General features: G+C 39.2%; 1 protein-coding gene across 1 annotated transcript in view; it reads right to left on the bottom strand.

Moving 5' to 3' along the window:
- Positions 1-1421: 1421 nt before the first annotated feature.
- LOC127526960 (transmembrane protein 272-like) overlaps positions 1422-12849 on the bottom strand; it is a 34906-nt gene continuing 23478 nt past the window's right edge. Inside the window, exons 3-5 of the mRNA XM_051924214.1 lie at positions 4967-5017; positions 3555-3737; positions 1422-3420 (exon numbers count right to left, since the gene is read on the bottom strand). Of these exons, the coding sequence (XP_051780174.1) occupies positions 3173-3420; positions 3555-3737; positions 4967-5017 (482 nt within the window). The 3' untranslated portion in view covers positions 1422-3172. The remainder of the gene's footprint in view (positions 3421-3554; positions 3738-4966; positions 5018-12849) is intronic.

Here is a 12849-nt window from a genome sequence, read left to right as displayed (position 1 = left end):
TATGTATAATATATAATATATATGTATATATATAATATATGAAAGAGCAGATTTCAAAAATTTATTTCAAACAAACTGTACAAGACAGAAATACATTCCGCATATCACTAGATAGAGGAAAGCTCAACATTTGGTCCTTGAGGTTGCATGCACTCATCATGAACACCATGTGTAGCGTGACAAACATCAAAACGGTAGACCATTTTTGCCACACATGAGTCAATTGGTCCCTAGTTACTGAATACAGCTTTCTCAATTTAATGTCACAAATCTTGAAGATTAGCGGGCATAGGTGGAACAAACACTGTTTCTTTAATGTACCCCCATACATAAAAATCACAGGGGTAAGGTGTGGAGACCTGGGAGGCCATAGACAATGAACAAGATCTTGTTGTCCACCTCTTCCAATCCATCGTCCTGGAATGGTGTCGTTCAGGTAATGCCAGACTTCCAAGTGGAAATGAGGCGGGGCACCATCTTGCATGAAAATGAAGTCATTCAAATCTTCTTGAAGTTGAATTTTTAAACTTTGAACTTTCCTCTATCCGGGGATGTGTGGAATGTGTTTCTGTCTTATACAGTTTGTTTGAAAAAAATTTTTGAAATCTGCTCTTTCATTTTGAATAGCCCTGTGTGTATATATATATATATATATATATATATATATATATATATATATACACTAGCTGTGTAAGCCCGGGGTCCTAGAAACTATTGAAATCGTCACAAAAAAAAAAAGTGAAATGTAGAGATGTCCGGTAATTGTAAGGAACTACTCTGGGCATCTCTCTCCTAGGAGGATTCATTTTGCCGACATACTCTCCTCGCTTGTGTATTAGCAGCGGGAGGAAAAGTAAAATCGGTGCGGCGTCCGCAGTAATGCGGGCTCTGCATCGGTCTGTCGTGGTGAAAAAGGAGCTGAGCTGAAAGGCAAAGCTCTCAATTTACCAGTCGATCTATGTTCCTACCATCACCTATGGTCATGAGCAATGGGTAGTGACCGAAAGAACGAGATCGCGAATACAAGCGGTTGAAATGAGTTTCCTCTGCAGGTTGTCTGGGCTGTCCTTTAAAGATAGGGTGAGAAGCTCAGTCATCCGGGAGGGCCTCAGAGTAGAGCCGCTGCTCCTCCGCATCGACAGGAGTCAGATGAGGTGGCTCGGGCATCTGATCAGGATGCCTCCTGGATGCCTCCCTGGTGAAGTGTTCCGGGCAAGTCCAACCGGGAGGAGGCCCCGGGGAAGACCCAGGACATGCTGGAGGGACTATGCCTCCCGGCTGGCCTGGGAACGCCTCGGGATTCTCCCAGAAGAGCTAGAAGAAGTGGCCGGGGAGAGGGAAGTCTGGGCATCTCTGCTCAAGCTGCTGCCCCCGCGACCCAACCTCGGATAAGCGGAAGATGATGGATGGATGGATGGAAGGAAAAGTAAAAGGGATACCGTTTTGCCGATGTTAGCGGCTAAGCGATTTTGTCTTTCTTCTGAGGTTTCGTTTTGCTGATGTGCTGGCCCTGCTTGTGTTATCAGCGGCTAAGCGAGTTTTCTGTTTCCTCTGAGTTGGAGCCCTTACCCCGACTCCACCTCTCACTTCCGAGCCGGACAGACATACACACACTTCCACGCATAGACGTTTATATATAAGATATATATATTTAACAAGCAGAGTGTATTCAGGTCAACTGACTTACTCATAGTTACACTCGCTGTCATACAGTGAGTCAGGGTTGGAAACTAAGCTGATATCCTTGTGATGTTCAAGTCCATCCTATTAGGCTAGTACCACATTACAGGACTCAATATGTCTTCTTTTTATAGAGAATGTCATTTCACAACTACAATTGTTAAACTTTGTTGCTTAAAATGATATGACTAGGAATTGCAGCGATGAAGTATTCATGAGGAAATCATATACTTTTCATAATAGTTCCAAGTCTTGCATTCCACCACAAAAGTACCTTGAGTTAGTTTAATTCTGGCAGTCAGTCATCCTAACCTAATCAGAATAAGGAGAGGAACGCTGTACAAAAGTTAGTGAACATATTGAAGACACCAGTGCTGGCTCCAAAGTTCTCCAAGACTATCATCCATTTGCACAGTCCAAAACAATTGATTTTTTTTTTGTAATCCCCATTGTTCTTCACTGTTTGTAGGCATTGTAGATTTAAGTCCCCATTGGTTCTTAATTCTCACAGATACAAGACACCACCCCTTCAACGTACAACTGGTTACAAAAAAAAAATCTAGTTTGATTTTTTCCATTTTGAGGTGCAGAGTTTGTGGAGGCTGTTAAGAGCACTATGATCAAGTCACTAGTCATATCGCATACACAACTGTTAGCAACAGGTGTACTCTCTGACTCTATGTCTACAACTTTCTGTGATTTCTTAAGATTATGTATATTGAGGCTATGACTGAAAATAGTAGTAAAAGTCATGTAGTGTAAGGCTGACTTTATCCACACAATCCTGTAGCCTGCCACTTTTAATCTGTCTAGGTCAGTTATTTAGAGTGTGCCCCAGTGTGTCACTATACTGTGAAAGTGGCATATTCTATCAGGTGATGGGCCTGTCTGGAAGACTGTTGGACTCTACAAGTTTTGATAACGTTCAGTAGTATTTATGCCTTTAACATGGTGAAATGTAAGAAACTGTGTTGCCCCAGTCACATTTTGAGGTTAAAAATAAAGTTGACTAGTCATATTGTCTTAAACCTTTTCTTACCTAAAGTCTGTGATACGCTGGCATAGTCCCATTTTGAGGTCTGCTTTCAATATAGATAGGAAGGTGGGCAACAACGAAGACTAGACACTTGGATGTGACAGTTCCATAGATTCAGACCTGGCACAGTACCAAAAGCAGAAGAAAATCCTATGTCTGTATCCATATTAGCTATACATGGAAATGAAGAAACAAAATTTAGGAGAGATATTATTGATGATAATTAAGGGACAGATTGACAATGAGGACCTCCAGATGAAACAGGATTTAGGATTTCTGAGTCAGTGGTAAGTTTAGGATTGTGTTCCTCTGCTGTTCTCAGACGAGCTGACACCTTGAGTTTTTTGAGCTACTTAGACACAATCCAACATCTTTATTATTTCCGTTTATCATGTCCTGGTGCCAAGATTTGAAAATACCATACTTTTTGAAAATTTGGAACATGTCAGGTAGGGTCTACACCTGACTACCAGCAAGCTCCACTGACTGAGGCTGTTCTTGTGCTTTATGAACCTGGGTGCTTTTCTCATCATACAGTGCATAAATGCATCCAAGTGTGCAGCAGGCCGTAACTAGCATTAATCCTAGAAAGGTGTACAGTAGTGTAGTCATCCAAAAGGCAAATAGGTAGAGGGACTTGTTGCAGTAGTCAGGCTTCTCTTTGTCCAGGACTTGCAGTTTAGTTTTGTAAATCCACACATTCCCTATAACAGCAGAGCAGTGTTAGAGGCAGTTTTTGCAACACATACATTACTAAACAACAGATACATATCACTACAGTTTCTACCTTAGTCCACATGGTAGCTTTCCTTAAGAAATGAAGTGGGGAAAAAATCACCTGAAATGAACCACATCAGAAGAAATGAAAACAGAACTCCCTTCCACACCTGGCATAGTCTGCTCTTTTGCTCACAACATTTAAAAGAGGTGAATAGTCTGGTGATCATCACTGCCACTCCCATAACTATTAGGTAAAGAGGGATGTATCTCTGGACTGGGCAGTCTTCCAGATACACAGCACCTACAAAAAGAGGGATGGTGTTACAAACTCATGCTGGGAAAAGTTGAAAACATTCCATTCTCTTCAAGGCCTCACTATCATATGAAAATATCACATGAAATATCTATAAGTCGTTGCAGGTTTGAGGAAAACTGCCAGTGCTTCACACTTTCTCTCAATCTTGCTCTGACGAGAGGCATTGTCCAATTGTGTTGCACCATCCATGGTTCCACTTCACTTTAGTATAAGCACAACATTTACTTTGTAAGATTTGAGTTAGTTGTAGGTATACATGCCACCCACTACCTTTAAACCTGTCCAACAAATCTATTCTTCACTTAATTTTGAAGCCATGTTTGTCATATTACATGGAGACTTAGTACAGTCAGAAGCAAGTTTATTGATAAAAAAGATATAATAAGATTTGCACAGGTAGTGAGTGTCAAATGTTTGTAGGGCCTTGTATATCTATTATTTGGGGTTGTTAATGTTAATAAAATAATAAATTAACTTGAGCAGTTAAATCAGACCAAAGAACAGTGTCTTGATTACAGAAGTGAAGTACTTCCTGAATTATAGGAAAAATAAGCAAGATGAATATGATTTCCAGCTCTTGTCACTTCTCCCAGTCCTTATGTACGTTTTTCAGCAACAGTCAGGTCTTCCAAGGTTTTAAGTGGAACTAACTCTTTCAGATCTGCCATTGTTTAAGGAGGATTGATAATTTCATACGTTTTTACAGCACTGACTGATTATAAATTCCAGTCCTATTTATGTTACCATTTGCTTATGTAAAATTTCCCACAAGTCACATTCTCCACTGTCTTAGTGATACTTTATGTTCCAGCAACTACTTTGCTCAAGGTGACCCATGCTGCTACCTTTACATTTTTCTTACTGAGGAATAGTTCTGTGCTGTCTGATAATTCAGCTAGAGCTACACAACAGTCTCTCTTATGACCTCAGCTTGTCCTATACCATTTATCTTCTTTTTGCTGTTATTCCAGTAGAAGCCACACCACGTGGCCACACAAATCCTTACTCATTATCTACAGCAAGAAAACCCTTCCCCCAGTTGCCGCTTTGGGATTCATGTTCCTAAAAATGGTATTTGACATGTTGCTGTTATCTTAAAGAGATGTTGAGCCAAAAGCAATTTCCTCTGGTTTAATCATTATAATCAAACTGTTTGCTAGGAATGATCCTGTTTCTTTTATTGATGGTAGGGATGCAGATCTTACTCTACTCACCAACGACAATTTCAGCAGTAGACAGGCCAATCACTAGGGTGTTAAAGAATCCTGACAGAGAGACAATGAGACAGTTAAAGGTTTACGCAGAATTTGACAATTTTATTGTACTTTGAAAAATATCAGTAGGTGAGAGAAAACTATGATTTTTTTAGTCAGTTTAATTTTTTTACAATGTAGAAAAGGATATCAGAAGTCTCTTTTAGTATACTGTGAAAATATAATTTTTTTTCCACTCTACAACATAAAGATAAATTAAAGATATGCAGATACATTGAGGGTATTTATGTTTCAAACTGAAAATAATACTTAGAATGAAACACATTTTTGTTCCAACTTACCAATATAAAATTAATCCGTGAAGTAGAAAGATGTGATTACTTGCAAGCACTCTCAACAACAAGGACTTCGGAATTCTCATTGGCAGTACATTTCAGTTTTAAGAATTGAAGGGTTCTGTCTCTTGCACGATGAATTCAATAGCCACTAAAGTATTCCTCAGTTTAGCATTTTAACATATTTTAACCTGAAAAGTACACTTCATGAAACTATGGCTAATTAAAAAAAATAAACAAGTACATTGTCAGTGTTAGAATTGTTCAGGATTTTTTGCAGTGTGATGAGATAAACCATCTAATATCATGAAAGAAATTTCAAAAAGTCTTAAAGCAAAATCTAACCACACTATTTCCTCTTGTACATCAACGTTTTTTAATATATGGAAATGATTGAAATTTTTTAAGTGTACTATTTACTTGATGTGGAAGCAGAGAAATAATGGAAATAGGCTTTGGAATTTCAGGTTAGGTGAATGTTTTGAAAGTAACATTTGAATAGGCCTGAAACACTCCAAGGGGAACAATGCTTCTACTACAGAGTGTCCTTGGAGATCAGTTTACGTTTTGTGTAGCTAGAGAAACACTGAATACCATCAGACTTGAGGGAAAGTTTTGGATGAAATCCAACTTCTCCCTCAGCAATTACTGTCACTACAATTAGACCGTTTTTGCCAAGGGTTTTTAAATGTTGAGTGGTGATATACAAAATGAAGGATTTGAAGGAAACAATGTATTTCTACAATTGAACTTTAAAGGTTATAATAAGGAAAGGGGAGTGTGATGGTTTTGGCTTTGGCCCCTGCTGTGAATTTATAGCCGAGTACATTGATTGGAAATAACTGGCTTGGAGTAGCCTTTTAAAAATGGTGTTGGAAACAGCTTATTTGCTTCATGCTTGTCTGTTTAGAAAGTTCTTTATCAATGTTTATTTTATAATTGCTTTAGTACACATGATTACAGATATTGTACTTTAAAAAGGTGATAAGGACTAGCCACAAATAAAAGATCCAGCATGTAGTAGAATATACTACTCCATTATAGAATATGTGAATTTGCTACATTCCCAGGATATTTTTCAGATTGTGCTTCCTGGCCAATGAGGACCTCCTTCACTGACTTACTGGGAAAGCTAAGACCTGTATTTAGAAATGTTGTCAGGATTCCCCTGCATCCATAAGCATAAGATCATTTATTTAGTTGCACTTCTCTAGAGCCTCATACCCCAATTACATTCAGGAGGGATAGTGCTTCTCCAAAGACCTGCTTATGACAGATGTTGGGGACTGGCCTAGAGATACAGTGTAACACTTGAAACTTTGCCTCCAAGTGTCCTTGTTACAAACTATTGACTAAAATTTGTTGATGCCTTGGAACAGATTCTTTTAAGACTGTGTATACAACATACAACTATGCAATATATACAGTATCTCACAAAAGTGAGTACACCCCTCACATTTTTGTAAATATTTCATTATATCTTTTCATGAGACAACACTGAAGATATGACACTTTGATACAATGTAAAGTAGTCCGTGTACAGCTTGTATAACAGTGTAAATTTGCTGTCCCCTCAGAATAACTCGACACACATCCATTAATGTCTAAACCGCAGGCAACAAAAGTGAGTACACCCCTAAGTGAAAAATGTCCAAATTGTGCCCAATTAGCCATTTTCCCTCCCCGGCATCATGTGACTCATTAGTGTTACAAGGTCTCAAGTGTGAATGGGGAGCAGGTGTGTTAAATTTGGTGTTATCGCTCTCACACTCTCTCATACTGGTCACTGGAAGTTCAGCATGACACCTCATGGCAAAGAACTCTCTGAGGATATACTATATACACACAGTATATAGTAAGTGCTATGGTGGATCCTTGCCTGGCTGGGATGTGATAACAGAAGGACAACATTAGAAGATGCATTACCTGGCTAGGATGGGGCTGGATTATTACCCCAATCAAGGGGAAAGATTAGTGAATGGACTGTGGGAGGTTGTTTATCAAGAGTGGTTCCTCCCCCAGTACAACAGAAGACAGTGCTCCGCTGGCGTGGACCCAGTATGGACACCCGCAGAGATCCATGTGATTCATAGTCATGAGGGACAACCCTGTCAGGGTCCTTGGCTGCCACCATAGGTCGCTACAGGAAGAATGAATCTCTGTTTCGGAGGGCATCCATTTGATCCAAAAGTGCTTCTGTTGGGCCATGCCCGAGCATCAGAAGTACTCCTGGATCCAACATACAGTATAAGGAAGCTGTCCAGCCTCCTCCAGTGAAGTCAGAGTCAGGATGCAGAAGGCAAAGTCTGTAAGAGGAAAAGGAGTATTCTGAATTGGATATTGTAATATGGACTGTAAAAAGGTTTTTGTGGAATAAAAAAATATATATTTTGCACCTGGACTGTCTTGGTCTAGTTGTGTCTGGGGTTTTGGAGCTTAGTGGCACCCCCTGTCTTTCACTATATATATATAACTGCTCAAAAAAATTTAAGGAACACTTTGAAAACGCATCAGATCTCAATGGGAAAAATCCTACTGGATATCTATACTAATATGGACTTGGTAATGTGTTAGGAATGAAAGGATGCCACATCATTTGATGGAACAGAAAATTATCAACCTACAGAGGGCTGAATTCAAAGACACCCCGAAAATCAAAGTGAAAAAATAATGCGGCAGGCTAGCCCATTCTGCCGAAATTTCATTGCAACAATTCAGAATCGTACTCAGTAGTTTGTATGGCCCCCACGTGCTTGTATGCATGTCTGATAATGTCGGGGCATACTCCTAATGAGATGACGGATTGTGTCCTGGGGGATCTCCTCCCAGATCTTGACCTGGTCATTACTGAGCTCCTGGACAGTCTGAGGTGCAACCTGGCAGTTTCAGATGGACCAAAACATAATGTCCCAGAGTTGTGATTTATGTCAGACGAGCATGGGGGCCAGTCAATGGTATCAATTCCTTCATCCTCCAGGAATTTCCTGTATACTCCCACCACATGAGGCTGGGCATTGTCGTGCACCAGGAGGAACCCAGGACCCACTGCACCAGCATATGGTCTGACAATGAGTCCAAGGATTTCATCCCGATACCTAATGGCAGTCAAGGTGCCATTGTCTAGCCTATAGAGGTCTGTGCGTCCCTCCATGGATATGCCTTCCCAGACCATCACTGACCCACCACCAAACTGGTCATGCTGAACGATGTTACAGGCAGCATAACGTTCTCCACTGCTCCTCCAGACCGTTTCACGTCTGTCACATGTGCTCAGGGTGAACCTGCTCTCATCTGTGAAAAGCACAGGATGCCAGTGGTGGGCCTGCCAATTCTGGTATTCTATGGCAAATGCCAATCGAGCTCCTGATTGGAGATAGGTAACGTTCGCCTGAGAGGCGTGGAGGGTATTGTTAAAGGAGCCTTTTATAAGGTATTTGTTAATAATAAGCCTTACACACACAAGTCCTTAGTAAAAATATGTGTGTGTGTTTGCGTGCGTGTATGTGTGTGGGTTGGGGGTTTGAGTTTGCAGTCTGGGACTGTCTGGCGCCCCCTGTGGTTAACTATATATATATATAAAATATAAAGGAAAAAGAAGGATCTTTGTCCGGAATAGGCACTTTCATTTTTGGAGTTTTGTGTGTGTATATATATATATATATATATATATATATATATATATATATATATATATATATATATATATATATATAATAATTATATAGTGTATCTTGAAAGTTTGTGACCTTCTATTTTATTTCTTCAAATGTTGCGTTTCTACAATTAGCTGAAATTAAATTTGGTGCAGTTGTTAGTAAGCCTTATAATGCTACAAATGATGTAGTAACCTTTACTAGGTATGGCCTCACCCAAACCATTTCCAGGGCTCACTAATCAGTCTTTTATAACTACTTTGGTGGGCCTCTATCTATTGTTCCTTACAGAATAGTTTCAGCTGCTATGTGTTTATTGTCAGTCTTACATGAACTTCATATCTCTTTTAAGTTGAGTGAGATCTAGACTTTGGCTCGGCCATTCCAAAGTAGAAAGTGTCACTCTCTTAATTCACTAGAATGTTTCAGATCATTGTTAACCTGGAGTAACAGTTTTAGGTTTAATATTTTATTGTAACTCTGAATTCATTGTTTCCATCAGTAATTGATTGTCATCCAAAACCATTGGAAGAAACCATACCCAAACCATGACACTTCAATAACCATACCTGTATGTGGAACTGAGAATAAGGTTGATTCAGTGGTAGATAATGTCATGTTTTTCCACCCATGGCAATTTTTGGTGATTCATTTTGTCCTTGTCTTTCCAAAGAAACATTTTGCAAAATTAAGTTTATCTTAGAAAACCTGAAAGAAGCAAATATTGTTCCCATGAATGATCTTGATATGTTGCTTGTGTTGTATTACTGTGATATAAACAAGAGCATTGGCTGGTGCAAGAGATGTTTGGAATTAGTCAACTCAAGATTTATTTGCCATTCTTCATGAATTGAACAAGAGTCATTACAACTGGCTCAATGGTCATTTTACTGATTAAGGCAGGTTGGACTGTTGCACCTCCACACAAAAAAAATCTTATTGTTTCACTATACACCGTCCTGGGCATCCCTTGGGCTGAAACCCATTCTTTTCAAGTCATCTGACACTACTTTTGACCACATCTTCCTCAACCTTTCACTAGGCCATCATCCCCTCCAACTCCATTTTGGTGGACCTCTTCAACCACTCATCTGCTACTTTTCACTCCACATGCCCAAACCACCTTACAATGTATCTCCATAGCACAATAAGCATAATTTTCACATCAATAATTTCTCTTAACTCTGCATTTGTCTTCCTTTTGCTCTGTGACACTCCAGACAACCATGTGATCATTTTCATCTCTCCTCTTCCCAGCGTTGCTTCATGTTCCACTTTTACCTGCCATTTCTCACTCCTATAGATTAATAATACTCTTCACACAGCTCTCAAACTTTCACCTTCTCCTGTAGAAGTCCGGAGCATTTTCAGATTAGGACACATCTTCTGTGGTTCAGGACTTGAGTTGTTCTGCCTTTGTCGTCCATGTTTGCCATTCCTGCTTCCTCTTTCTTCTTTTATTCTCAGCTGTTCGCACGTGTAATTTTCCTCATGTCTCCGTTCTCTTTTCACTCACTTTTCTTATCCCCAAACTGTGAACCTGTTGCCTCTGTTTATTCTTTGCCGGACAAAGTCTCCTTTGTTAAAATCTCCCTTTCCATACAACAGTGTGTTGGAATTCTGTATTCAGAAATGTTAAAAACTCGTTTAAAAACAACAAGCACCAGCACACCCTGTTCTAAACTACAAGTTGTTAATACTCAACACCTTCACAAGTGCCACATTTTGGTATAGTTAGTAAACTTGTGAAATTTGCAGATAATGCTTAAATTGGAGGAATGGCAGGCACTGAAAATGCTGCAAAAAATTCATGAAGAACTGGTGCTACACGTACGTAAATGGAATGTCAATTATAAAGATTAGATGGAGACACTGTCCTATAGGAGACAACATCTGAAAAGGATTTAGGGTTTGTTAACATAACATTTTTATCATATAAGCAATGTGAAGAAGTAATTGAAAAGGCAAATAAAATATTAAGTTTTATATTGTAAAACCTGTTGATTATAAATCAATGCACATTATGTTAAGTCTATATAATGCACTTGTAAGGCAGTATTGGAGGTCTGTGTGCTGTTCTGGTCACCACAGTACAAAAAAGACATAGTAGCACTTGAAGTTGTGTAAGGGAGAACAACTAAGTACCAGGACTTAAAGACATATTGACTCCAATAAATTCAGAGACTGCATGGGGACCTTATTCAAGTATTTAAAATCCTCAAAAGCATTGATAAAGTAGATCTAACAACATTCTTTCAGCTTAAAGGTGAATTGCTTACTGGAAATTAAGGAGGAGTGCATTTAAATAATGAAGCCAGGAAGCACTTCTTGTCACAGAGTTGTGGAAATCTGGAACAACCTTGCAACACACACAGTTGGAGCAGAAACCTTAACTACCTTTAAGAAGTGTGTGGATGAGATATTGGGAGAGCTTAATGGTTTCCTCTCATTTGTCAAATTTCTTATGTTCTTTATCATCTTTGTTCTTTAAGTGTTTCTTCCATGTGTTCTGGCAGTGTTTTCTAGTTGCTTGTCCAGTATTTGTCTTCAATTATTTGTGCACATGTCCCCTGTCACCTCAGGTTCTCCTTCTTTTGTATTTCTCCACTCTCTCTGCTCCAGCAGAGGGTGATTGCTCTAGCCACTATTGCTGCAAATCCATTTCTGGCTCCTTTCTGAGATCCCCTTAGTCTTTCTTTGGCCTACTAGAAGTCTTCCTTTCTTAACATACTATAATCATTTTTGAACTCTCTGCATTGGGGATCAACAACTCCGTTTAGTAACTTGATCGTAAGCTGGGTAAAGGGTTACCCCCACAGTGCCGTTTCCCATTTGTCTGTCCTTTTTTTACTATTCTTTAGTCCCTGCTATTTACTTGGACTGCTGTCTCCTTCTGTTTCTGTTTTCTTTAAATAACATTTACTATTTCACAAGGCTGGGAACTTTGAGAAATCGGTTGCCCAAAGGGTAGGTTATTTTACATAACAACAGCAACTATAAAAAAGTAAACATTTTGTTTCTTGTTTTTATCCAATTAACATATTTAATAAACAATTTGATTGCAAAAAAGAACAGAGGACAGCTTGTGGAATTTCTTCTATCTTGTACCTTCATTATGACTGATGTGCCTGCACTTCTGTCTACACTCAACATTCAACTGAGTAGCAGAACTTCTCTATTTTCCCCAAAACATCTTCTTTACTGATACATGAATTTACATTTACTATATTAGCATCCTGTACGCCCCCCTCCCCCCCACACACACATTCTTTCAAGCAACAAAGATTGCACAACCATTGATACCATCACATCATTTATGCGTCCACTTCTAAAAATTCATGCATTGAATTGCGTTTCCCATATATCATGGCTATGTATCCATCACTTTAATGCCTCATGCCGATCACCTCCAGCCATCACCTTGATCTAACTTTTGTTGATCTTGAGGCTTTTCAATTCCAAAGAATCTTTCCATTTCATTTTTTCCCACTTCATTGTTTTCCATCAATGTGAGATCGTTGTTCTACTATAATGGCTATCCTTTATTTTAAAACTTTCAATATTTCCATCTGCTGTCCTAACCACCATTTTTGCTTTCTCATGCACTGAAATCACTGCAGACACTAACAGCTAATCCACACTTAACTTTCTCGGTACCTTCCACATTACCTTTCATGCCACTTTGTCAGATGTCTTCACCATATCTACAAATACATAATGGAGCTTCTTTCCTACAGTATTGTCTGATGCATTTCCTGCATTTTGCCTCACAACCAAGATCATCCCTATTGATCCCTTCCCATGCATGAAACCAGGCTGCAGTTTGATAACTTTCACTTGATCCTTTGTTCTTTTCTCTAATGTTCAACCACCTTGATTACGTGCACCAAAAGCT

The sequence above is a fragment of the Erpetoichthys calabaricus genome, chromosome 3, assembly GCF_900747795.2.
Source record: "Erpetoichthys calabaricus chromosome 3, fErpCal1.3, whole genome shotgun sequence".
NCBI lineage: Eukaryota > Metazoa > Chordata > Cladistia > Polypteriformes > Polypteridae > Erpetoichthys > Erpetoichthys calabaricus.
The sequence above is the reverse complement of the archived record's forward strand: the minus strand, read 5'-3'. Positions and strand labels throughout refer to the sequence as shown.